General features: G+C 43.4%; 1 protein-coding gene across 12 annotated transcripts in view; it reads left to right on the top strand.

The window, feature by feature from the left end:
* The window catches only part of PAX6 (paired box 6), a 42,665-nt gene extending 22,604 nt beyond the window's left edge, over nucleotides 1-20,061 (top strand). For 6 of the 12 annotated variants that reach the window (XM_083728122.1, XM_083728117.1, XM_083728119.1 and 3 more), the window contains 9 exons: nucleotides 155-196; nucleotides 291-506; nucleotides 1,454-1,619; nucleotides 11,005-11,163; nucleotides 12,008-12,090; nucleotides 12,856-13,006; nucleotides 13,148-13,263; nucleotides 18,240-18,390; nucleotides 18,994-20,058. In XM_083728122.1, the coding sequence (XP_083584248.1) occupies nucleotides 155-196; nucleotides 291-506; nucleotides 1,454-1,619; nucleotides 11,005-11,163; nucleotides 12,008-12,090; nucleotides 12,856-13,006; nucleotides 13,148-13,263; nucleotides 18,240-18,390; nucleotides 18,994-19,079 (1,170 nt within the window). In that variant the 3' untranslated portion in view covers nucleotides 19,080-20,058. Of the gene's footprint in view, nucleotides 1-154; nucleotides 197-290; nucleotides 507-1,453; nucleotides 1,620-11,004; nucleotides 11,164-12,007; nucleotides 12,091-12,855; nucleotides 13,007-13,147; nucleotides 13,264-18,239; nucleotides 18,391-18,993 lie in introns of all 12 variants that reach the window. The other 6 variants (XM_083728113.1, XM_083728116.1, XM_083728114.1 and 3 more) reach the window with 6 other exon arrangements.
* Nucleotides 20,062-22,503: the final 2,442 nt, after the last annotated feature.

Genomic DNA, 22,503 nt, shown 5'->3' with positions numbered 1-22,503 from the left:
AAGTGGGTTTTAAATAAAAAAAATTAAAAATCTCACCTTTGTAGCGTGTAGGGCCACAAATGTAATATTTTTTAAAAGAAAAAGAAAGAAAAAGAAAAGAAAAACCTCTCTAAGTAAGTTCTCATACCATTTAAGGTATATTTTTGTGTTATAGACCCATGCAGATGCAAAAGTCCAAGTGCTGGACAATCAAAACGTAAGCTTGTCATTGTTTAATGCATACTTAAACAATTTTATTTTTGTCTTGAAATTATTAATAATGTGATTTTCTGTCCGCTTCCCTGATGCAGGTGTCGAATGGCTGTGTGAGTAAAATTCTGGGGAGGTATTACGAAACTGGCTCCATCCGACCGCGGGCAATCGGAGGTAGCAAACCGAGAGTAGCGACTCCAGAAGTTGTAAGCAAAATAGCACAGTATAAACGGGAGTGCCCCTCCATCTTTGCTTGGGAGATCCGAGACAGATTACTATCGGAGGGGGTCTGTACCAACGATAATATACCCAGCGTAAGTTCATCAATAAATCCTTTCTCTCTCTCTGACCTAGAACAATAGCAGGAGACCTGTCGCTAACTCCCCCTTCTCTTTGATCTTCTAGCACGAAGGAGCCCCTCCCCCCGCAATTTCTCCCTCCCCCGCCCTTGGGTAAGGGCAACATTTGGCACTAATAACTTATGGGTGCCCTTAAAAATTGCTCAGGACTCATCCTTGGCTTATGAGCTAACAGGGCTCCGAAAACCAAGGTGGCTTTTAGAGGCTAAATACCCCGCCCCAGGGTGGTGGGACCAACTGGGAACTTTCCTCGAGCGAATTATGAATGTGCAAAGCAATGCAGTGGGGGGATTTATTTCTAGGTTGAAAAACACAGGGCATTTCTGCCCGGGTTGTGCGTTTTCCATAAGGTGCAGTTCTCCCGAAGAAGGAACTCTGCTGAGCACAACCTGCTCAAGTCCCTAAATAGTTTTCAGAGGATTGCTGCTCTAAACGCGTTGGCTGGCGAGAGAACCCCGCGTATTGCAGGGGACGCGTCCTGGCTTTCAAAGGCGACCGCAGCCCTCTCATCTCCCGCCTGGCTTGCCCTGCTGAACACGCGAGCCGGCTGCCATTCTCACAGCCCATTTGCTACAGAGTAGTCCTGCTGCAGTCAGCGGGGCTGTGCTGGAGCAAAAGGGTCGCGATGGCTTCGATCGGTGGCCTGTTTGGAAGCGACTCCCATTGAAATCGGTGGGAATGGTTTCTTTGTAAATAAATTTGGGGGCTGGGTTTTCTTTTTTTAAGTCCTCTTACACACACACAACACACATCCTCTGGGACTGACAGCAACGTCCCAGTGGTTCTAGAGATCTGTGGTCAGCGGGTGGGGGTGGGGGGTTGCTCCTGCTGTTGTCGCCGCTTTGTTTCCAAAGCGGCTCCTCTCCTTGCTACCATCGCGTTGAATGTCGCTTCCTTTTCAGGTATCTTCGATCAACAGAGTCCTCCGCAACCTGGCTAGCGAAAAGCAACAGATGGGGGCAGATGGAATGTATGACAAGCTAAGGATGCTGAACGGGCAGACCGGAACGTGGGGCACGAGGCCGGGGTGGTACCCGGGGACCTCCGTGCCAGGACAGCCAACGCAAGGTAAGCAGAAGAGCGAGAAAGAGCAAGCCTCCTCCTCCTCTTCTCCCTCCTCTCCCTCCCCCACCCCGCCCTGATCAATCCGATTTTTCTAATGACCCATCAAAGTCCAAAGTGGTAAAGCTCGACATGCTGGTCTGCCTCGTGGCTCCACCTCCGCCGCAATCTCCTCCTCCTCCTGTATCTCGAGATGGTCAGCGGTGGGGTGGGGTGGGGTGGGGTGGCTGGGTGTCGTGTGAATGCTCAGGAGGGCAACAGGTCGGAGAGGCCTTTGAAAGGCGGCAGCTTTATTTTAAACCGGATCTTTTCGGCAGCCCTCAACCCTACCCTTTCCTTTCGATACACATTGGATCGAAAAACGCCCCATAAGCACACGCGCACATGATTAAAAATGGGCTTTGGTTTACAAACCAGACCAACAACCACGCCACCCTCTCCTTAGAGCCTGAGAAGCTCCAGCGCTGACGGATTGCGAGGAAAACACCCTTGTATCCGATTGCGCTTTCAGGGTAATTGACAAATTTTGTGACTCTGTGGAGGAAGCACCTAGAAAGATGGACGAGGAAGCAAGAGAAGCTTCTGGCTTCTTCCATCTCGGCGTGTCTTTTCTTTGCTTGCAAGGGTAGTAGAGGGAATCAGGAAGGTAGGACAAACGTAAGAGCCTTTGCGGGAAAAGCAGAGGAGAAGTGGGTCGGCTGGATTTTCCTCCAGGTTGCGTGCGTGCATCACTGAAAAGGTCACGCTCCAGGCTGGAGCTGGTTCTGGATAGGCTTTCGGTGGCGCGCCTGCTCCCGATCCCGGGGCGCCTTCGCTCCTCAGCTAGACGTGCTCCCACTTGGCCAATGTGGGTCCCTGTTTACGCGGAAGATTAATAGGTGTTTGTTGTAGGGAATGGCGAGAGGTTAATGCGGAGCCTCCGGGGCGGGTTGCGCTCCTTCGCTCCTGGAGATGCTGTAATAATCGCGACGGGTTTGTTTTTGTTTGCCAAGGCGGCCTCTCGGTGGGCCACGAGACCTTTCTCTGGCTCTGGTCAGTCTCTCGGGAGAGGTGTCTCCCCAACAACCTGATTTTTTCTTTCCATCCCGAAAAGGAGGTTAAGATACGAGAGAAAGAGAGCGAGAGAGAAAAGAAAGAAATCAGTAACAATATGCGGAATATCTGGTACAAAGGATGTTTCTGTCACACGCAAGAATTTGTTATGGGAACAATTCTGTCGCTATGTAATTGCTCATTAGAGATCGTTTTGTTTCTCATTAAGGCGACATGAATAAGCGTCTAGTTGAAGGAGACAGCTGTAGAAATGTTCCACAGGAGACCTCTGGACACGATATGGCTCCGCTTGCCAATTAGACATGTCAGTTTTAAGAGAAGGGAGCAGTCTAGGAGGGACCCTGGAAAGACAAGAGCTTCGGGGCATCCTATTACCGTCCCAACTCTCAGATCTCCCATTGGGGAGGAAGAATGCCGTGGGGCTGGAGGATGACGGGGAGCCAGCCTGCTCACTGAGACCCCCACCCCACCCCCACCCGCCGGTTAGCACCTTTGACACTTCAGTCCCAGCTAACCACACTTAGTTGGAATTGAGTTCCACTAATTTCAATGAACCATCCTTTTTTTCAGACTGGTGCTCTGAGTGGCTGGGTAGGTGCTCCCCTGGGAGGGATGGAAGGGTTAGGGAGACCTGATCCGGCACCCAGGTCTTTAAGACCACATATTGCCGACCTCTTCCAATGGGAGAGTGGCGTCCATGTGGTGTAAGGAGCGAAAAACAAGCCCACAGTCAAGAAGAGCCTTGTGGTACCTTCAAGGCTGTTTGTGGTGGCATCAGTTGCCCTGGGACTTGTTCTGAGTCACGGAGGCCATGAAACGTATTAGTCTTTCAAAGTGCCACCGGACTTTTAGTGGCTTATTTCAGAACTGGACATCGGCCTCTGGGACTCTAAAGCAGCACCCAGGTCTTTCCAATTCCTTAGAGCTGCCAAGTTCTGGAGTAAGGAGAGGGACACGCGAAGCAAAGCGAGGAAGGGCCCTTCCGTTGAGGATGGCGGCGTGAGGAAGCTGCGCCTGAGCTTCGCTTCGGAATGCGGACAGAGGGTAGGCAGGGGGTGGTTGTTGAACGGCGCCGAAAGCTAGCTGTTCCGCGGATCTGAGTAACAGCGATATGAAGCAATCGCCTTCCCCTTACCTGAACTGTAAGCTGCATGCTTCTATAGGCCGCGTTGTATATAACTTAGATAGTCCCAGGCGCAAAGATTCGCTCACAGTTCCTGCAGGGCAATGGAAGAATTCGGATTCCAACCGATTCAAATCAGTCCTGAATATCAGAAAGGCTAAATCCGCCTTTCTTTATTCTTTGTGTGTATAACTCGGACTCTTAAAGCTAGGAGGTTCTCAACACTGGCATCCCGGCTCGTTTTTTTGCTATGGCGGTCCACGGCCTCGGGCACGATCCAACCCTGGATTGAAATTAATAAGGAAGAGAGGCAGGGCAGCCCCAGGCTCGTCGAGGGTCTTGCACGGGGAATTTTCCTGGTTGTTGTATGTTAACTCTGCAGTTAAACCTCACGACGTCTAATCTCAGGCTGACACTGCCACGATCCTGAGCGCATCAAAATGATTTACAAAGTCCCAAGTCAGGGTCTAGCTAGCTGCAAAACTCAGCATCCTTGCTGGGAAACACGTTGAACTGCAATCCACAGGATTTCTGCGAATTCGGTTTTAAGATTGCTGATGTAAGGATCCGGCCCTCAGGCTAGGGCCCTAAACAGCCCGATGCTAAGAATGGCTCCAATGGAACTTGCATCCCAACCTTTAGGCAACCCCGCTTAAAGCCACCTAACACTGGCTTCTCTGACTTCCTATGTTCTAGAATAGCAACCTTAGCGCTTCTAAGCTGGATGGGACTTGCTGTCAGGATCAGGGTGAGCACATTGGCGCAGATTAGCTCGCCCTGACTCGCAACCTACAAGTCACAACCCCAAATAAGAGGATTATTTAAATAGATCATATGTATAGCCTACAGATCGTCGAAGTGTGTGAGAGAGTCAGTGAGAGAGATCGTTGGCAATTAATAGGGTTCCAGATACTTCAGATCTCATCAGAGAGGGAAGAAGAGAGCCCGATCACAACAAGCTGGGAAATTTGGCTTTATTTGAATGTTATATCGGATATTATACCAAAGCGGATCATTGTCATAAACCAGAGTGTAGGAACATATGCAGCCCCACCAAGGGTAAACGGGGGCGGGGGCGGGCGGGAGTCAATAAACTCTCTCTCTGGGTGTCGAAAGGTCCAATTTTGATATCTCACCCTCAGTTTGCTGAGCTCAATATTTCTTCCTCCACACCCACCCACTCGGGTTGGTGCGTGCGTGTTTGCAGTGAGATAACAGGTTGCTTGAAGTCCGTTGCTGTAATATCTGAACCGAGGGTACATTTCATCGCCAGGCGCGTATTTAGTTATTTTAAAATCGGGATTCTCTCCCTTCCCAGATATTGTTGTTGTTGTTGTTGTTGTTTTGAAATGAAGTAAGATCTGTCGCAGAATCATTGGGAATTGGGCGTGAAGCCCTTTCGGAAAAGACGCGTTGTCTTATTCCTCTATAGTTTCCTGAAACAACAGCCCCCACCCTCATCCTTTAAAATTTAAATTTTAAACCGAAGCACACACCTTCCCCCGCAGAAAAACTGAGGAGATCCTTGGGGTTAAAGATTAACCGGTGCGGGACAGGGCGTGGGTTTGCTCTCTAAATTCTCCAGACAGGAGCGCTGGATCCACAGAATTTTGTTTTCGGTTTTTGTGGTGGATTTCAGGCAGTATTTGGCTAGGGCCCGTGGAGGGAGACGAGGGGCAGGATTCAGCCACTGTAGTTAAGCCCTTGTAAATCCCACCGGTTTTAATGGGAGCGCGCGGATCAATCCATCCCATTTACACCAGTGAGATCTGCTGGTAAGAGGTTTACTCAGAAGAAAAGCCCCGTTTTAGACAATGAGTCCAGCTTCCCATTAAACGCCCATGGGACTACAATCTTAAAAGTGCTTAACTGTGGCTGGATCGTTTCCCCCAGAGCGTATTCAACTGCTCTCCCTAAAGCACATTTACATGGAAGTAAGGCCCACTGATAATCTTCTTCTTCTTCTTCTTCTTCTTCTTCTTCTTCTTCTTCTTCTTCTTCTTCTTCTTCTTCTTCTTCTTCTTGCCAACGTGTATAGGATCTGGGTGCCAGGGTTTCAAAGACCCCCATTAATCACCAGTTGCCATATAGTTAAAACAAATGAATGGGAAAGCTTGCGGATGGGGGCCTGCTACTATATTCTTGGCCCTGAGTCAACCTCAAAAAAATGTGGACGAGGAAAGCGGGGGAGGGGGCGTAGAGGCCTTGGCTGAGGCGCTGGGGGGGGGGGGAGAGAAGAGGAGAGAGAGGCGCGCACTTAAAGCCTTTGCACCACTAAATTAAAATTAATAAAATGCCTCTGCCCTGGAATATTCATGCGGGGGACTCGGGTGCCCCCCCTCCCCGGGCTGCCTCTGTGTTCCTGGATTTTAAGAGTCCATTACTCCAAAAGCATAAGGCAAGGTTAGGTCTCAGAGGGGGACAAATATGGTCTCAATCTGATAAACGCCATGCAGCAGTGAATAAAATAATGGATACATGAGGGCTGACAGAACAAAAAGAGACATCTCTATCCGGGAGAAATTCTCCAGTGATTTAGCGGTTTTAGGGATCACTGAGACACTGTTTCTTATCTCCCCCCCCCCTCCGCCTCCTCTCGCCCCTCCTTATAAGACTAAAGCCTTCTATAGGATTTAGACACTTTCTCTTTCAACAGATGCTACAATGTTTTGATCCCAGCTCCGCAGCTGAAAGGTGCCGCAATCGGTTTGCTATCTTTCTTTCTTTTCCCCCTCTCTGCTAGTTTTCCGCCTCACTGATTAAGACACTAAGAAACTAAGGAATGATTTTATTTCCCAGCGTCTTTTATCCCCCCCCCGTTTTTCCCCCTTTCCTGGAAAACAAATCCTATACCCAGCGTCAGATGGTCTAGCTATAGGATAATAGCGACAGCATATTCACTCGCTTTTTCTTACGGATTAGGTCTAGAAGGTGGAACGGGCTATTGAGTTCATTCCTTTATAGGCTTCTTCTTTTTTTTCAAGTCTCATTTTAAAAGAAAGAAAGATATCTTAATTGTCTGGCATTTCTTTTTCCTTAAAAACAAACACGCACGCACACATATATCTGTCTTTCCAAAGCAAAACTTAAAATAGTTTAAACAGACACCGTTTTGAGGGGCAGGGGGGGCGGGGAGAGAAAAGGGCCTTAAAACAGCAGAATGAAGACAAGCGAAAAAGTTGCCATAAGTGCTCCTTAAAGAAAACGAAGAGCTCTTGATTTCGGGTGCAACCGTCATTCTGTTGAAGTTAATGGGGACCCTCCCATTGATATCCATGGGGCTTTGCGGGTCATTAGAAGTGGAGGCTGACTGGAGAATGGATGAGGAGCGGGTTGAGGTTGCTTCCTTTTTTTTGCTTTTAAATCCCCCTTAACCTGGAAAAAGAAAACAAATCCTGCTTTGGGGCCATTTTCGCCTTGCAGGAGGAGAGAATTATCCCTGCTTTTCGTGGATTGAATCTGGTTCCTTTAGTTTTAACGGCTCCTGCCATTTCTCCAAAACTGCCTTGGCTAAGCGGTGAAAAAGGAGCTGAAAAATGACTCCACGCAGGCCCTTAGGATCCCAAACCGCCTCCCCGGAGAGCAGCTGGGCTGGGGGAATCAAGCCGCAAGTCGCAGCAGACGAAAATTTCTTGCGCACCCGCACAGACCCATCTGCACGCAGCCTCCAAAGGCGCGCGCCGAAAACGGGCAGATTTGGGCTTTTGCCCAGCGCTGGCACCACCTTCGAGGGAGGGCGCAGCAATAAGGAATGGAGTTGGAAAGATCCGAAAGTGTTGCGTGCTTTTCGAGCACTCCCTTTGACCACAACTACAAAGTAGCCAATTCCCACCCACCCAAAATGTCCCGATTATACCGAAGGTTGTTCCTTCTGGGTCACTGGGACTTCGTTGCGGCTTGCAGATTTGGTTTGGTTATATACACGCGCTAAGCACAAACCGTTGGAGTTTCTTTATTTCATTTTAACTTTTGTTCAGATAAGATATCAATGGGACAAAACGGTTGAAACCCAATCATCTTTTCAGCCAGGTGGCCAGAAATGCGATTTGACGGGGGAACTGGTGATTTCAGGCCATTTTATCCCATGAGTTCAGGTTGAATCTCACGGAAGGAATTATCCCCGACCACGTAGGCATTTTTGACCCTCGGCTAAAGTCCGCGCAGCAAATGCGCCTCCTGATTGGATCTCGCCCGCGTAACGCGCAGTTTCAGAGCAGGGAATTCATATGGGCTGAAGTACCCGATGCAAATCCCGGTGAACCCAAGCACTCTCCTCCGAAGTGCTTTTAATTACAAATAAGCACATTGGCTTCAGTTTTGAACGGTCCACAGTGCCCCTTCCTTTAAATCCAGGAAAGGATTGGGGCCCCTGTCAATTTCACACGTGCATCATTGACTAAGGCGACCAGTGTTTGCCTGGGTTGCGCTCAAGTATCTCCTCAACTACCTCAACCTGCGTGCAAGGTGTAACGTGGGGCTCAGAGTCCATCAGCCTTGCTGAGAAAAGGCAGAAGCAATTAGGGCTGCAGATCTGAGTGGGCTGCCTTTCTCCAACACGGAGGACTCTTGGAAGAGGCTCCTAGCAGTGCCCTTAACTTAAAAAGCCAGCCACCAACTCTAGCTAGTAAATAAAAACAGGGCCCTTGTCCTGGACCCTCCTCTGCTAGTTGAAGCTTCTCTAATCTTAGCTAAGTAGTTCTCTCCTCTAACCCCCACCTCTTTCCCCCCTTCCTGGTGTTGAGTAAACAGGCTCAGTGTATGGAACTGGCCTATTCACCAGTTTAGGGGTGTTCTTTCTTTCTTCCTCAGCTCCTATAGAAAGTTTTTTAAAAATCCTAAATAGCATTGAGTAGCCCAGCCCAGGGGACAGTGATTAATGATAGTAGTGCCTAAAGGTTAACATACTTCACTGAAAAGTCTGTTGACTGGGATCCTTGTGATACAATGTGGGCCGCTGCACGCCTCAAGAGAATCCTTTTGTTGGGCCTGCCTGATTGTGTCCTCAAAATTCTGCCCACGAAAGTTTGCCAACCCTCCTCCTTGCCCCAAGAGTTTAATAGTTTCCCTTACTCTGCGGGCATTGTGTCCTGGTGAAAAGCAGCCCCCTCGCTATTCAAGTGTTGGTGGTCATCTCAATAGATCTCCAAACGCCCATATGGTGACCACTGGAGATGAATCCAACTGTTTAAATGGGGGAGAAAGTTGGGGTTTTAAAACATTTCAAAGTGTTTGAAAAGATCCCTACCAGATCCTGTCACAATTCTCTTGAGGCTTTGAAGGCTGGGCCCCATTGTGGGCTGATTATAAACGATATTACTTTAAAGTTGATTTCCCACAAATATATATATATTTTTCCAGGCTTAGGAGAGAGAGAAAACTGTTGGCTGATTTTTTTTGGTAGCATAACTTTTCTCCCTCTCTTCCTTCCTAGTCCAGAGTGTTAGAATCAAAAGAATCCCTTCTTCTATTTTTCATTTAGCAACATCAAAACGCTTCAAATTATTCTCTGAAAGGAAAGGGAGAGTTAATTTACTGACAACTTCTCCTTTGCCTCTACAGAAATGTCCATTCCTTTTGTAAAACACCCTTCTCCCCCCTCCTTTCCCTTTTCCCTCAGTGTCTGCAGACACTTTGAAAGACAGCTAGACCACGAGCATATCTTTACCTCCAGCAGCAATGTGAAAACAATAAAACTTTCTCTTGTTTAATGATAGAAATTACATTAAAAGTGTTGGAAATGCCCTAATTAAAAATGTACCACTTAAATGATATGCCAGGCGCTCAGCTGCAGAATAGCATATTTAGCTACTTAGCGAACTCGCTACTATTTCTTTTTAAAATTACATGTTAAAATTTTTAAAGAAATCTTACTTTTCTCTGGTGCAACACATTACAAAGAATGGACAGTCCTTTTATCTAAATATAAAATTCCATTTTCAGCAATTATAGCCTGTTCTTGGTGATGATATAATTACAGCTGTGCTCTGTAATAGGTGTCAAGGCAATGCACACTCATACAATAGTTGAATAAAACTGCAGAACAATGCAGGCACTTCTAAATTCACAACCTTTAAAATGAAATTGACTGTGCAGAATTCAAATCAAAACTAGATAAATATTTTTTAAAAAAGATTACAAGCTTGGTTTGGTTTCTTAATAGCATTTTCTGCAAACCTATCAACATCTAATTGATTAGATAGGAATTACTGATTATAGATAATCTGAAATACTGAACATCACTATTTTAAGTGCAGCAATAGGTAAATAAATTCCATAAAGAGGGGATCTTTTGCAGGGCATTTTCAAAAAGTTACAGCCATCTCCACTTGAAATAATTTATTGGATTGTTGTATTTGTATGGGAGGGAGAAGTGATGTCTTTTATTAATAGAATTAAAATGTATTATTAATCTTTAGTTCATACAGTGGGAATATGTTGTTATTTAGATAAACTGAATATTCTTTATTTGAACATGATATATGTCCCCCATTGTTACATACTAATTTGTGTTTTGTTCCATATTCCTTTGAACTCCTCTGTATTGCAAGTGGGAGGGAGGTGACCTTTTTCTTCAGTCACTATCCCACCCAAGATTTCAAGACTGATAAACCTTTTAAATAAGGTATTGTTTGTCCTTATATCACCAGTCCCACAGTAGTCCATTTTTTTCAGTATGGACCAAAGGCTTAAGCCTCACACTTTAGTCCACAAACCATTTAGAATAGAGTACCGGGGCTTCTGATCCCCAATTCCTATTACACCAATCTCAGTCTGAAACTCCACAAATGTTGCCATGCACACTCAGAGCCTGGAAGTGCAGATTCCCCTCTGCCTTTTGTTTAGATGCCCACTTTGTGCACCTCCTTTGGGTATAACAGCTCCATGTCCCACAGCAGAAGTTGGATCAAGCTGATTATATGCAAGGAAGTTTCATGTAACTTCAATGAGATACATGTACTGCAGAACTATCAGGTGGCAGCATGTTTTGGGTCTGGGCATACGTTGACCTCAAATATGTTTGGTTTAACTGAGAAACAACTTGACCAATAAGAGGCTTTTATTACGAGGCCTCATCTCACCCTCAAGTAAGCTGATGGGTGGTTGTAACTTGGGCAAGGTTAAGAAGATATGTCCTTGGTCACGGCTGACTTTTTGTGCTAGAACATAGCGGTCCAGCTTGGTCTTTCTCAGGATGGCCTCCTCATTCTGTTGCAGATGGTTGTCCGCAACAAGAAGGAGGGGGAGAAAACACCAACTCCATCAGTTCCAATGGAGAAGATTCAGACGAGGCCCAGATGAGGCTTCAGCTGAAAAGGAAGCTGCAAAGAAATCGGACCTCCTTCACCCAAGAACAAATCGAAGCGCTTGAGAAAGGTATGTTGCGTGTGCCCGAGTCAAAACTACGGAAGGGCTTCACATCCTCTGTTCCCTTCTGGGCCATCCTAACAAGTTCCAAAGAAATTCTTTGATGGACATTGACGAGGATCTCACATGGTTTTCCTACCAAAGGCATCTTTTAAATGCTTGGAGGTGACATGATAAGGACAGCATTCAAAACTGACAATCCACCTGCTCCACAGTGCCGCAGTTTGGGCAACGCATATTGGCTGAGTCATGGTGATAAGACTTCCGACTGCAGCCAACCTCACCCTTCTCTCAGGTTACATTATATGCTTGAAGGACAGCTTTCAGGATACCGAGACTGCAGTTCCTGTCCTGGCATCACCAGTTGCCCCAGAGGACAGTTGTCCTTCTGCTTCTTTTGATGCACCTCTGATTCCGGGCCCAGATTTCAAACGCTTTGCTTGAAATCCGATTAGATGATCACGTATTAACTTACTCATGTTCAAATGTTAGCACAGGAAAAGGAGGCCCTCATTTCTTATGCATTGGCTGCTCTAAATACATCCAAACACAGAGGAACTCTGGTCAATTCCTTCTTAACAATCTACTCCTATAATTGCATAGCCTGGTATTAATCACATATTTATCTAGCAGGGTGAGAGAATGTATATGTGTGTGTGAACATTGAACAATGACATCTCCCTCTTCTTAAAGGAAAGGAATAAAAATCATAGGAGCACTTTGGTGGAAATATTCCTCATAAAAGATTGAAAGCATAAAGTGCACTCAAACATAGACAGCTGAAAGCAGGAAGCGGCCGTCCTTTCTGAGACCTGTTTTTAAGACTAACTCCGCCACGTTTCCTTTCTACCAGAATTCGAGAGAACTCACTATCCGGATGTGTTTGCCAGAGAGAGACTAGCTGCCAAAATAGACTTGCCTGAAGCAAGAATACAGGTACTCAAGTGACTATGTAATGTTTTCTTTCCTCCCCTCCCCTCCTATCACCCTGTAAAGGGAGACACTGATGTTTTCAAGGGGAAATATGTAGTCTCCAACAAAGCAGCCTGATAGGAACATATGAACCTGACTTATCCTGAGTCAGCCCACTGGTCCATCTGACTCAGTGTTGTGTGCATTGCATCCCTCTATCAGGCAGGGGCCTCTCCAATCCCTCCAATGCCAGAGATTGAACCTAGGACCTTCTGCATTCCAAGCTAGATGCTCTCCTACTGGGCTGCAGCCCTTCCCATGCATGAGGACAGGAAAGCCCCAAGCAGTGCTTGTTGTTCCATCTGGATCTTACCTAGATAGCTATATATGTGCCAGCATGGGCACAAGGGAGGGGCAGCTGCCCCCAATCAATAAAAAACAATAAAAATACATAGCAAACTGAGGTTCTGCCCCCCAACAAAAGGCCTGCCCCCCTAACAAAAACCCAGGTGTGCAGGTGTGTAGTAGATGTGCATCCAATCTGCCCTGTGGGAAGCCAGTCACGCATGCAGATGACTTTGTAGATCAATGGTTCCATGTTTATTCCCCAGTCATTTTGTTAAGTAGATAATAGATAGATATGAAAAAAGGTTGCAGTGAGGCTCTGTCTTTATAGAGGCTTCCCATGAGTAGCTCTAGAGAAGTAGCTGGGTCTTCTGCTCTGAATGATGCGTGATAGGACAAGGTACTTTTTCACAGTGCTAACAGAAAGGCTCTTGCGTTTTGCAGGTGTGGTTTTCCAACAGGAGGGCAAAATGGAGACGGGAAGAGAAGCTAAGGAATCAGAGAAGACAAGCCAGCAACACCCCCAGCCACATTCCCATCAGCAGTAGTTTTAGCACAAGTGTCTACCAACCAATCCCGCAACCCACAACACCTGGTAATGTGCTTTCAGAAATGTATTGATCAGTCAGTCACCCATTTGGGGCAATAGAACAGAACGCTCTGTACAGTAATACAGTCATCTGATTGAAGCGTAAACTAATACGTCCATCCTGTCTATCTATCTATTCTATTATAGTTTCCTCTTTCACATCAGGTTCAATGCTGGGCAGAACAGACACCGCGCTAACAAACACATACAGTGCTTTGCCACCCATGCCTAGCTTCACAATGGCTAACAACCTGCCTATGCAAGTAAGTATAATCCACTAATATGCTCTCTTTCTTTCTTTCTTTCTTTCTCCCCCACTTTCTCGTTCTCTCTCTGAGCTGGGCAGAGTCTTGCCCATTCAATGGCTGGGGTGGTGAATGCCAATTCCAGGCCAAAAGAGGAGGTTGTCAAAGGTCAAGGGGATTTCTGTTTTCACACCATTATGAAGTCTTCAAATCTGTGAAGTCAACATGGAGCCTCCTTGAGACTGATTAGCCTAATGCAGGTGCTTGAGCCACTCATCAAGATTTCCTCCTTGGGCTAATTAACGTGGAGTAGCTCTCAGGGCATGGCTCTATGCTAGCAGTCTACAATGCCGGCCAGAAGTTCCACTTGATCCACAAACAGGCCCTGGGACATCATTTTTGCCAAGGTTTAACCACCTTGATTCTGACAGAGAGCTAAAGGGTATTTTGAGAACAATTAATCAGAGTAAAGTGCTCTTGGGTATGAAAACCTGGAAGGAGCAAGGCAGCAGCCTCCAAACTGGCTACTCTAAAGCAGGGGTACCAACTTGAATAAAATATGGGGGGGGGGACAAGTAAGCCCTGCCCTGCATAATCGACCACAAGACTTGGTGGACAGACACCATTTGAATAGCAATGCCTATCAACTTCCAGGGGGCCGACCTCCTCAAATATTTTATTGGAGGGGAGGGTGAAGGGGCCTCGGCCCCTAGGAGTTTGCTTCTATGCTGCATAGTTTTCTCCTTTTTATTTCAATCAGGTCACTCCTGAGTAAAACATCTATAGTTTAATCTGGCCCTTCTGAGATTTCACAGGGATGCATAAATTCAGTGATTTCTTATGTTTGCCACTCTGTTCCTTTTGTATGGGCAAGACTATCCTGTAGAAGCCACTGAATTGTTGTTGTGGATAGTAGTTGTGTGAGATAGGTAGTTTTAGAAGAAATTGTGGCTCTCTCTCTCTCTCCCTCCCCCACCTCTCACCTCCATATGGTAATGTGCATTATTTCAACGTGTGGTAAGTCAGCCCTATGGCATTTTTGGTGGGTCCTCCTGGTCATTTTGATGACTGGTGCCCTGCACTTTCTCCCCAAAGCCATACCTTGACAGCACCACTGGTGGATAGTGTTTAGACATGGTTCAAAATCCTATTCAGCATGAAGCTCACAGGGTGGCCTTGGACAAATCACTATCCCAGGGACCTTTGTGAGAATAAACCAAGGGAAAACTGTAATGCTTGGGAGTGAAGGCCAGAATAAGTAAATAAAAAGAATGACTAATAATTTTTTAGCACTGTTCCTTTGGTACTGCCATATGCAATTATTTATTTATTTTTTAAAAGTCCTGTATTAGTGTGACATGGGGATTTTCAAACCCAATTTACAATATCTAAACTGAATTGAACATTGGGCAAGATGGCAGGAAGTTGCTGGCTAAGTGGCGTTGCTCTGAGTTTCTCCAGAGTTGGGAGTCTTAGCATTAACCCTATCCACAGCTGACTTTTTGCTGTGTGGAAGCAGGGCTGGAACCTGCTTCTAATTCACAATAGTAGTGTTCAAGGACAGTTTAGACACCCTCTAATGGCCGCTAACCTTGTTTATTAACTCACTATTAGAGTCCCCCACATTTTTTAAAGAAGACTTGCTTTTGACTACAGCATGATTCTAAATGGTGTCCATGACCATTGATATCCATTGGCTACTGAGATAACAGGTTACTGAATCAGATGGGCCATTCGTCTGATTCAGCACACTCTTCTTATGTTTTACTGTAGAAAAATGTGACAGTGGTTAATCCAGAATAATTTAATTTGTAATTGATCAACATTAATTAAAAGAATGGGACCATACCTAAGATCTCTTATGAACTCAATTTAATAGGCTATGAGTCAACTAAAAGGCAAATTTCTCAATATTCTTGGGTATTCCACTCCTGGTAAATATACAAGTTTCATAATACTCTGATTTGAAAGAGGCAAAGTTCCCAGAGCAATAGGAAAATTATCACCAAAGGGAGTATTAGGAACATCCAGGTAATTAATGGGAGTTTGCCCATTGGGGTATACAACTGACACCCTGACCTTGTATACTTTACAAGGCAATCAATAGACCTAAATGCCACCTAAAGGACACAGTCTTGTGCAGAATGAAACATGCATTAAATCTATATTGAATCATGGTGGTTGGTCCTGATCCAGTTAGAGTTGATTGTGCTTAAGCCCCATGGCATTTCAGTCAGTTGTGATTAATTGTCTCACTGATTTCAATCTGTTTGAGAGTTCTTGACATGTGGCTGATGCCTTGTGTATAAATGTTGTGGATCTCTTTGAAAAGGCATGCTATATTGTAAGAAAATGTTATACATTGCTTGACTGATTTCCATAGAACAAAAGTGCAGCAAACATTTTCTGAATGAAGGCTAATATGTTTAGACTTGGGGTCTATGACTAGTTTTTCTAGTAAGGCACATGTGATTTCAACTGAATCAGGGCTTCTAAAGTGTCTGATTTGTTCAAGAAAGGCACTCTGATCGAGCAGATGTTTTTGTGAATGGAAGGGGGGGATTGTGATATCCCCCTTTTCTCTGATTTCCCCTAAAATGGTTGAGTACCCTCATGGAAGATAGTGCTGGGGACTGCGGGAGAAAAGGGGAATTTGCAAAAACCACCTTCCCCCTTCTTTCCATTCATGGAAACCTCCACTGCATGAAAGAGCCTTCCATGAATAGGAGGGCAGCATACAACCCATTGATCTAAAAGTTGTAGAATGAGCCAACATAAAAGGACTGTTGCAATGCAACATGATAGTTAGGTACACAATAACTGGGAAGAGCTTTCCAAACCTGGAATGTGATCATCTGGACTGGAAAAGAGAAATAAAGGACTTGATAAAATTGTGTAGTGAGTTAATTGGCGCTCATGGATTTGAATTCATAAAGCAAAAGTTTCAGAATCTGTTTAAGGAAAAAAATGTACCCAACCAGAGAAACTCATTAGTATAGCATTGGTGAGGAGAAAAGGCTTATTAAAATGCTAGCAGGATTACACCTTGGCTGATGAGACACTGTGGCTATTGGCACCCTAGAAATACCCAAGGGGGAGAGGAGGATGTGAACAGCACCTGCAGTTCTAAATAGCTGTGTTAAAGTGAACAGAGCTGCCAAACCTCATGCTTGTAAGCAGGTGGATAACTAGCTGGCTGAGTGGGGGGGGGGGAATACAATGCTAGGGTCCCCAATCATTATTGTGCACATGCGATGGAGCTCATAGGAAGATACAGAAGCTATAGGTTTTCCATGGCTTTTCATGAAGCATTGACTGGTACAGCTATTTCAGGCTAGAGCTTGGAGAAATCGGATCATAGTAGAATTGACCATGATGGAATAGGTTGCTATGTTCTTTATGACCCCCACCCCCACAATCAATGAAATACAAATACATTTGCAGTAAATACAGTATATATGTATGGCATGCCTCTTGAATTTAGAACTGAAGCTAGTATATTAATACATAGTCATGAGTAAATGTTGGGAAGGGGTTTATGTTGGTTACTTAATTGGCGTGTGCATCTGAATTGTATTTTGGACCAGAGTTGCATTTTGGGTTGGGAACTCTTTGTTAATTGAACCTAGAATTATTGGGAGTGGGAATCTGAGCATACTTGATAAGAGTTCTAAAGTAATCCAAAGATAATATATGAAAGATAAATTCTGGATAAAAGATAAATGCAGAATGTTTCAAAATACTGTCCTTTAAGAACCTGACAGCTGTTGTGCAAGCAAAACAATATTCCTAAAATAAAGGCAATTGTTATTTCTGTTGTATGTGGATTGCTGAAGAAGAAGCAGCACTTTTACACAGATAGCCAGGGTGCAACTGTAACCTAATATCCACAAAAATGTAACAGCAGTACTTTCAAAGGAAAGACAGAGAGTTAAGAGAGATTAGAAAGTAAAATATCCAAATCACAGGGAATTGTAATGGGAATTAGGAACCTAATTACTTTTAGCAGCCCCTCCCCCCCACAAAAATAACTCAATCCAAATGACAATCAGTTTGAGGATAAATACAGGTATAAATTAGTGGATTGTCTATTATTAAGGTTACCCATGGGCCTGTTGTATTATATCTGCTGCTTCTATATCCATGCTGTTCTGAATAAATATAGGTAAACAACTAGAAAACCAGGCCAATCCATAACCCGACTAAGATAAAATATTTAGTTGCTATTCCTCATGGGTTTAAACTGGTTTGTCACCTTGAAGTCTAACATATCCTCTGATTCAGAAACTGGACTGGGATGTAAGACCTAAACCATTACATTGCAAAAAACTGAGAGTGATATCAGTTCTTATAAGCAATATTTGTCTTCAGTGATGTGGCTTTCATGCACGCCCTCATTTATATTCTGCTTACCAAATAGTAGAGCGACTTGTGGGAAGCTTGTGGACAAGACCCAGAGAGAAAATGTTTTTGTTTTGGTGTTCACTGTAAGGCTTATAGTTTGGTAAGCTGATCCGATTTCCTGCTAGAAACAAGAAGATAGATGATTCCTACTGAATTTGAGAAAATCATTAGGATTGGCACTTCTGAGAGATGCCCTTTACATGCATTCCAATATAAACAAAAAGATAGCCCAATTCACAGTTGATGCTTCTGAGCAAGGATGCTCCACTCTCAGCTCCCCAACCCAGTGACAGATCTGAAAGTGCTCAAATCTGGGGAAGTGAAGTGCTCAAAGAAAGTAGCCCCTATTTGAATATAATAAGTAAGACTAATAGTGGAAGGGCCTGCTCTCTGCATGCCATGGAATATAGATGGGGAATCATTTGCCCTCTTTTGGGGGCGAGAACTGTGAAGACTGAGCACTCCATGGAACAAGGCACTAAATATGAATGTTTAACTTCTTTGTGTGTAAAGTCTATCTACTGTCCCTAAAAGGAAACAATGGCTATATGATGCTGCTGAAATTCACAAGCCTTGCTTTGTTCTTTCAGCCCCCGGTACCCAGCCAGACTTCCTCTTACTCTTGCATGCTGCCCACAAGTCCGTCAGTAAATGGGAGGAGTTATGATACATATACCCCTCCTCACATGCAGACACATATGAACAGCCAGCCAATGGGCGCCTCTGGCGCAACTTCAACAGGTAAGCACCCCTTTGTTTCTTTGTCAAAAGGAATTTAAAGTTGTTTCTTCTGCCAGTCTGATCGCAACAATTTATTCAGAAAGTTATTGCTAATTTTCTATCCAAATGTGATTGTTAGTTACCTGTTAAAAACCCAGTCCTAGTAGCAGTTGCTTAAACATAGTGGTTTGACTCTTCGTGTATAAAATAGGGAAGCCATTCCTGACTTGTTTTGGGGGGCTGCACTTGAAGGAAGGAAAGAATGATGAACAGAACATCATTTTGTTTCTTCCTTCCAGTTTATATCTTTCCCCCTCTCAGCACTTCTAGATAAAGTTTGAACATAAAAATAAAATACTGCATCCCATTACAATTTGAAAATGTCAAAGCAGACTGACTGGACACTTAACTGTGGGGCCAAAAAGTATTTTCTAATATGCTTGCAGATGGCCAGGTCAACTGATTTCCTAAAATTAGGAAATGATCAAACGGGGAAAGATCTTATTGACTTCTTTAACAGAGCTCTGGAAGCTTTAGAAGAAAGCCCCCTTTTAATAGGGGACACAGAGAAGCTGAATATATGTGTGTTTGTTTCTACAAAATTTTTCTTCTTTTTCTTTTAAGGTCTTATTTCCCCTGGAGTGTCAGTTCCTGTTCAAGTTCCCGGCAGTGAACCTGATATGTCTCAATATTGGCCAAGATTACAGTAAACCATGTGTTGATTTTGTAAATGGCTCTATGGACAACAGTTGGAGGTTTGGCTGTGTTTTCTAAAAGAAGAACGGCTCTCAGAGTACGTCTGTACTGCAACTGTGCCCTACGACATAACACATGGAGAAAGACTTTAACATGGACCTTTGTATACATGAAGGCATTATATCAGTTGGAACAAATCTTCATTTTGGTATCCAAACTTTTATTCATTTTGATGTATTATTTGTAAATGGGCATTTGTATGTTATAATGAAAAAAGAACAATGTAGACTGAATGGATGTTTGCTTTTGTGTTGGTCATGAAGTTGTGTTTTTTATTTTATTTTTAAAAAAGGAAGCCATGATCAACAAGCTTTGCCACGAATTAAGAGTTTTATCAAGCTATATCGAATACTTCTACCAATCTGTTCATAGATTTCAAACTGATGCTCCAAGTTTGTATCATTCCATTGCATATAATTCAACCTGGAACAATACGGCATTAGGTTTCTGTAAGAAAAATATCTGTTGGGATTTCCAAAGGTTATTAACAGATGATGCTTATGTGCAAACGAAGGATCAAGAGAGAACTTCAAAGAAGAAAAGTTTGATAGGAAAAGGATAGATTGTGTCTTCGATATAATCCAATTTGTTTTATGTCAAAATGTAAGTATTTGTCTTCCCTAGAAATCTCCCAGAATGATTTCTATAATAAAGTTAATTTCATTTATATTTGACAAGAATATTCTATAGATGTTTTATACACATTTTCATGCATCAAACGTTTCTTTTTTGGTCAGCAAAAGTTAATTGTTCTTAGCTGAAGTTGTACTACTGTTCACAGTCCAATCATTTTTGTGCATCTAAAATTCATTCCTAATCAATTAAAAGTGCTTGCAAGAGTTTTAAACTTAAGTGTTTTGAAGTTGTTCACAACGACATATCAAAATTAACCATTGTTGATTGTAAAAACCATGCCAAAGCCTTTGTATTTCCTTTATTATACTATTTTCTTTTTAACCTTATAGTGTGGTGTGGCCAATTTTTTTTCCTTGTTAGGTTTTAATATATATTTTTTTATACAGACAAATCTTATTTTGACATTATTTTCTGTTTTTAAATATTGGAGGTCCTCAAGAAATCACTTTTATATATTCTATAGCTTGGTTTGGAATCTTAGCTGAAAAGTTAACAGATTGCTGGAACACCAGAACTGTATAAGGAAGTCTCTCTATAATAGCTATAAAAAGAAAACTTTTTCCTGTTGAACAGAAGTGTATGCAAGGAAAGAGTTGTTTAATAGGGAGAAATCTAGCTAACTTTTAAGGAAGGTCTGCATTTTGAATTATGCTGCATAAATGTGGATTTATAGAAAGGGGTTAACATTTTCTACTTACTTCAGTGCTGCAGCAGTCCTAAAGCAATCTATCTTCAAATAAATCCAGGTTAAATCAAATGGGATTAAGCTGGAATATTTGGTTGCAAGATTGCAGCCTCAGACTTTTTCCTTTTAAATGATTAAACTGGTGCATTATAACAAAAGCAAAGCTCTCTGAGGAAACGATCTCTCTATGTGGCTTCTCAAAGCACATTCTTAGTGTAATTTCCCAATGAACTTCTAACCTGGCTAATATTTCAATGCACTTTGCATGAGTGTGGGCGAGGGTGGAGAGGTGCATGTCAAGAAATAAAGAGAGAAGGAAAATAAACAGGCAACAACAATGCAAACTGTGACTGGCTAGTGAAAGCCGAAGGATTTTAGTCATTGGCAGCTAAATATAAACATTCCCACATCTATGGAGGAGGTTCATTGTGGTCCAGCTGTTACTTGCAATGTTGCAAGGAAAAACAGATCTGATGATGTATGAAAGCACAGGGAATTTGGACTCAAAGAGAAAGCACCACAAGCTGTACTCACAAAAGACAGAGAATAACATTTCTCTTCTGTTCAGTGTGCCATAACATAATCAAATACTACTTTTCTATAAGTTGGAGACGCTGTGGCTGCTTTGAGACAATTTGCTGATGCAATAAAAGCATCCAGATGCATAATTTTCTTTCGTGACAAATGCAGAAAAGCATAACCTATAATAATATGGCTTTAATTAAAACACACACACACACACCATGAGTTTAAAATGAGCATGGTGGCTTTTCTGAAATAGAAATATCTATAATAATGTGGAAAACCCAACCTAGGAATCACAACTAATAGAGATGTTTTGCATAAAAGTCAGCTCTTTATTTCTGCTGATCATTTTAAATGTTTTTTTCAGAGAGAGAGAGAGAGTACGCATTTTATGTATAAAATAATATGACATGCATGTAATTGCAGGCATCAGGAAAATCAGTCCTATACAAACAGCTCAGTTAACTGCAGGAGGTTAGAGGAGAATTCTGCTTTACAAGGAATTCCCTTCCTTGTACATGACTGTGTGAATCTTAACATGACTATCTGTATCAGATAGGCATGAATTTGACCCTCACACACTTATCCAAATCAGACAGCTATACCCTTTTCAACCTAAGTAATATTTTGATCAATTTTTAAAATACTTTTTTACTCCCCCTATTTTGCAGCAACATGAGAGCCAAATCGTGTCCTACCGCACATCACAAGATCACACTCTTTAGTCCAGGTTAATTAATCTAACTACCACCTCCTGGTTCTGTACTCAGAGCATCACTAAAACAGATTATAGTCATCAGCATGGAAGATCTGAATAGAAAGTGAAAGTGTGTGTGTGTGTGTGTGTGTGTGTGTGGAAACCTATCCTAAGTTTTAAACCGTCTTGATTACAGGTTATTACAATGTGTTAAGGGGTAGCATATGTTAAATGATCTTAAGAACGTATCATCAGAAACGTTTAGTAGATAACTTCAGGGCTCAAGTTAGAGAAAACTTGAGTTGGGCAGCATCCTTGCCTATACTGTAGTTACAAAGAAACTCCTTCCTGGTGCTTTCATCCAAAGGAGCTAGTGAAAAGAGCCAAAGACAAAGGCTTTCTTCTTCTTCTTTCCTTTGACCCCAATAATTTTGCTTCTTTCTACTCTAGGCAGGCATTCAGTTTTCTCCTACAGGTTGGATCTGTACAGTAACAAGGCTTATCTGCATTACCTAATTTTTTATTTTTTTGATACTTTGTCCCTTGTCCAGGGGTATAATTTGAAGAACAATCTACAACCATCATGTACCAGAGTGGCAGTACATTCTCTGCGTTTATTAAGAGCAAGGGAGGCCTTTATGGCTCACTGGCTGGTGATCCTTTTCCTTGTCAATGGGAGAGAGGCTGGGAAGAGTCCTTGGCTCACTGCTCATTAGGCAGAAGAGAGGCCACTTGAGCCCCTGAGCGCTGCCTGCCTGGAAAAGCTGCGGTTCTCTCAGCCACAGGGCATCTTGGGTTAGAGAACACTAGCTGAACACAGCGTTGTGCTGGAGGA

The sequence above is a fragment of the Podarcis gaigeae genome (genome assembly GCF_964106915.1).
Source record: "Podarcis gaigeae genome assembly, chromosome: 1".
Taxonomy (NCBI): domain Eukaryota; kingdom Metazoa; phylum Chordata; class Lepidosauria; order Squamata; family Lacertidae; genus Podarcis; species Podarcis gaigeae.
This window is presented reverse-complemented; position numbering and strand designations above follow the sequence as displayed.